Source organism: Phanerochaete carnosa, assembly GCF_000300595.1.
Source record: "Phanerochaete carnosa HHB-10118-sp unplaced genomic scaffold PHACAscaffold_470, whole genome shotgun sequence".
NCBI lineage: Eukaryota > Fungi > Basidiomycota > Agaricomycetes > Polyporales > Phanerochaetaceae > Phanerochaete > Phanerochaete carnosa.
Genome location: NW_006768097.1, coordinates 523 through 3437, shown reverse-complemented (window position 1 = coordinate 3437; position 2915 = coordinate 523). Strand labels below are relative to the sequence as shown.

At 45.7% G+C, this 2915-nt stretch overlaps 2 protein-coding genes across 2 annotated transcripts; both read left to right on the top strand.

Annotated features, from left to right (window-relative positions):
- Positions 1-225: 225 nt before the first annotated feature.
- On the top strand, positions 226-1216 carry PHACADRAFT_202670 (uncharacterized protein; the record flags this gene model as incomplete). Its single annotated transcript, XM_007402831.1, has 5 exons — positions 226-403; positions 451-664; positions 716-788; positions 875-954; positions 1006-1216. 5 exons carry the CDS (start codon positions 226-228, stop codon positions 1214-1216), a joined length of 756 nt encoding a protein of 251 aa, XP_007402893.1.
- A 1078-nt stretch (positions 1217-2294) lies between these two features.
- PHACADRAFT_108727 (uncharacterized protein) lies at positions 2295-2573 on the top strand (the record flags this gene model as incomplete). Its single annotated transcript, XM_007402830.1, has 1 exon — positions 2295-2573. A coding segment is annotated over one exon (279 nt), but the record flags the coding sequence as incomplete, so codon positions are not given.
- Positions 2574-2915: the final 342 nt, after the last annotated feature.

The following is a 2915-nucleotide window of genomic DNA, read 5'->3' as shown; positions in this document are numbered from 1 at the left end:
CACTGGTCTCCACTTGCCCCACGCCCTGTTGTCATCTCATCAGCAGTCTCCGTTTGCCCTATGCCCTGTCTTTCATCTCCTTGCTGCCTGCGGTGCCATTGCCTCCGCCACACCTCCTTTGCTACAAATGGTGCCGACTCTACAAAATGCGACCGTGGCTGCCAGGACTCTTCCCTCACATCCTTTCTTGTCATATCTGCTGGCTCATGCACTATCATTGCTGCCATGCTCAAAGCAGTCAGTCTACAATTTACTACTGCTATTACAACACTGTTGCAGCCCATCAGAGTATCTGAAAAAGGTGTACCCACAGAACTTTGTGTATACAGCCCGAAGGATAATGTAGTGCTTCCTGACAATACAGTTGTGTTTGCCTACACCCGGGTGTATATTTCTGTTAAAGGTATTGCCCCTTGCTCCTTCTTCTTCACTCATGCTAACATGTGATAGGCCCTGCTCTTCTCAATGCCATCCAGATTTATCCTTTTCCCAGCGACCCTTCTGACAATGACTACGACGGCAACCTCCCCGAGATCCTGCCTTGCCTTTTTGCTACTGGCATTGTCCGCTCTGTGCACGATGTCACTGCTATTGACAACAACAAGCGTGTCATGCTGGAGGTTTCAGATTGCATGCAAGATGGAAAGAAGGGTTTTACCTTCGAGTATGTTGTGCTTTCTGCTTCTCCTCTGAGCCTGTCTCATCATTATATAAGGGCCAAATTTACTGGTGCCACCCCCTGGTGGAATCGTGTTCCACTTCCTAGCTTGCAATCAAATGCACAGATTGTCAGTATTTTGTGCAAAGACCGCTGTTCTGATGGCATGGTGACCATTGAGGCTGAATCACTCACATTCAATGCACTCCCTGCCAGTGTGCCCACTTAAGGTGCTGGACCTCTCCTGTGACACCTCCAGCCAAGAAGAGGAAGTACAATGCATACATTGCTTCTGGGTGAGTGACTTTAGTGTTCGTGGTATTGCTTTGTCTGATCCTACTTCTCAGGACCTTTCTGTTGTCCTCCACTGCAAGTACTTCATCGCTTGCAGGCCCATCAGGTTCTTCTCAGTCAACATTACCTGAACCTGGATCTGCTGCTGGTGAAGTGTCCCCGGCTGAGCAACAAGAGCCTGTCGCAATGCTCTCTAGTGGTTCTATGGAAGACACAACTGCTTTCAGTGCAAAGGCTGCTGGCAAAAGAAAGGCCAGACAGTAATTCTTCTATTTCTTGCCACATATATTTCTGTTATTGTCTGTCTGTGTATTCATAAAGAAATATTAATGCCCTTATTTCTGTCATGCTGTATGTGTGTTTAGCCACTGTGCGACTAATGAAAGCTGTTTTGCATTTGCCTTCTACCAGCATACGCTCTCTATGGACAACGGCCATGCTTTCTTTGGAACTTGCCTGTTCATGTACATATTGGGTACTGTTTGGCTGCACATGTCCTTGCTTACGGGCTCCTCTTAACTACAACTTCTCCATTGACTATCACCTTATGTACATAACTACTGTCTTATTATGCCACTATTTGTGGTCTATGTTATATCTTGCTCACTGTCATGCTCTCTACGTTGTACTGCGCAAGCTCTCTGCAGCTTTATTTGGTCTCTTTTGCCTCCATCTCTGTTGTGCTATTCACTTCCATGCTGACCCACCTTTAGCATTGGCTATGTAGGTGAAGTTGTCATCTCCAAGGTGAGTAATCATTTCACTCGCCTAATTGTCATACTGACATTCAGAACAGAGTTTCATGCTAGTGCTGAGCACAACAGAAGCAAACTACTCTATGATGACTGGCCCTCAATGAATGTCTTGTTGTTGATCGTGCACAGCCTTTGTAAATCCGCTGATACTGCTGTGCAAATGATACCTTGGACTCATTTGCATGTGAGCCATGTGCCACCTATCCCACAGTCTGCTCGGACAAGCATGCTGCATTCATCACCAAATCTGAGGAGGAAAGCCCTCACTATTCCAGTTGTCAACAGCTGACAGCGCGCAGTAAGCATCATCTTTTACAGCTTCCCAGATACCTGTAATTATGCTTACACTAATTGGGTCTCAGGTTTCGATTGCAACAGGATGCTACAAATGTCTGCAACACTATTAAGACATTGTCCGCAGCAATTTTTGTCCATGACCGTCATCTCACTAGTTGAAAGGTGCGTGCATTGAAGTTGCTATACTTTTAGCAGGGTATTAACACATTCTCTATAACTGCCTCTTATTAGCAATGTCAAGAACTTGGGATGTCACTCGATTGCCTTCAGTTCAGCTATCTTAGGGGGGTCGTGGTCAACGAGCACACCACTGTCACCATTGTAACATTCTGCTTCTCACAGGCAAAAAAATTGGCTTTTGTTGTGGTCCTAACGGTGCATATATAAACAATTTTCACCCTCTTCCTCCTCTTCCGCACAAATTTGATGTATTTTTGAAGGACCCACAAATATCTGAGTTGAGTCACATTCTCAACTCCATCTTTTCCTTTGTGTCTATGGAAACTACTGCTCAGTTTCCTGATACAGGAGGTGATTATGGATTCATCACTATTCAAGGCAAGGTCTAACACTGAGTTCGACCCAACCATGCAAACTCGGCTGTATGATGGATATTGTACAATGGATTTTTGGCAGTGAAAGTGCCTCGCAATGATGACCACGCTTGTCATCTACCACCACCTTGGATACGAGCTATGCAGCTTGCCTTGCTGCAGTGTAACCCTTTCACTCTGTATTTTTGGGTTCTAAGCCAAATTCCTCCTCAGCTCTGTTCCAATGCTCGTGTTATCATTGAAGGCACAGGCATAGCTCTCGAAATTGCCGCTTTCATATCCTACGACAATACCGCTTAGGCAGAGGTTTGCTCACGTTGACTCATCATCACCTGCACTGGTGAAAGCAATCACGCC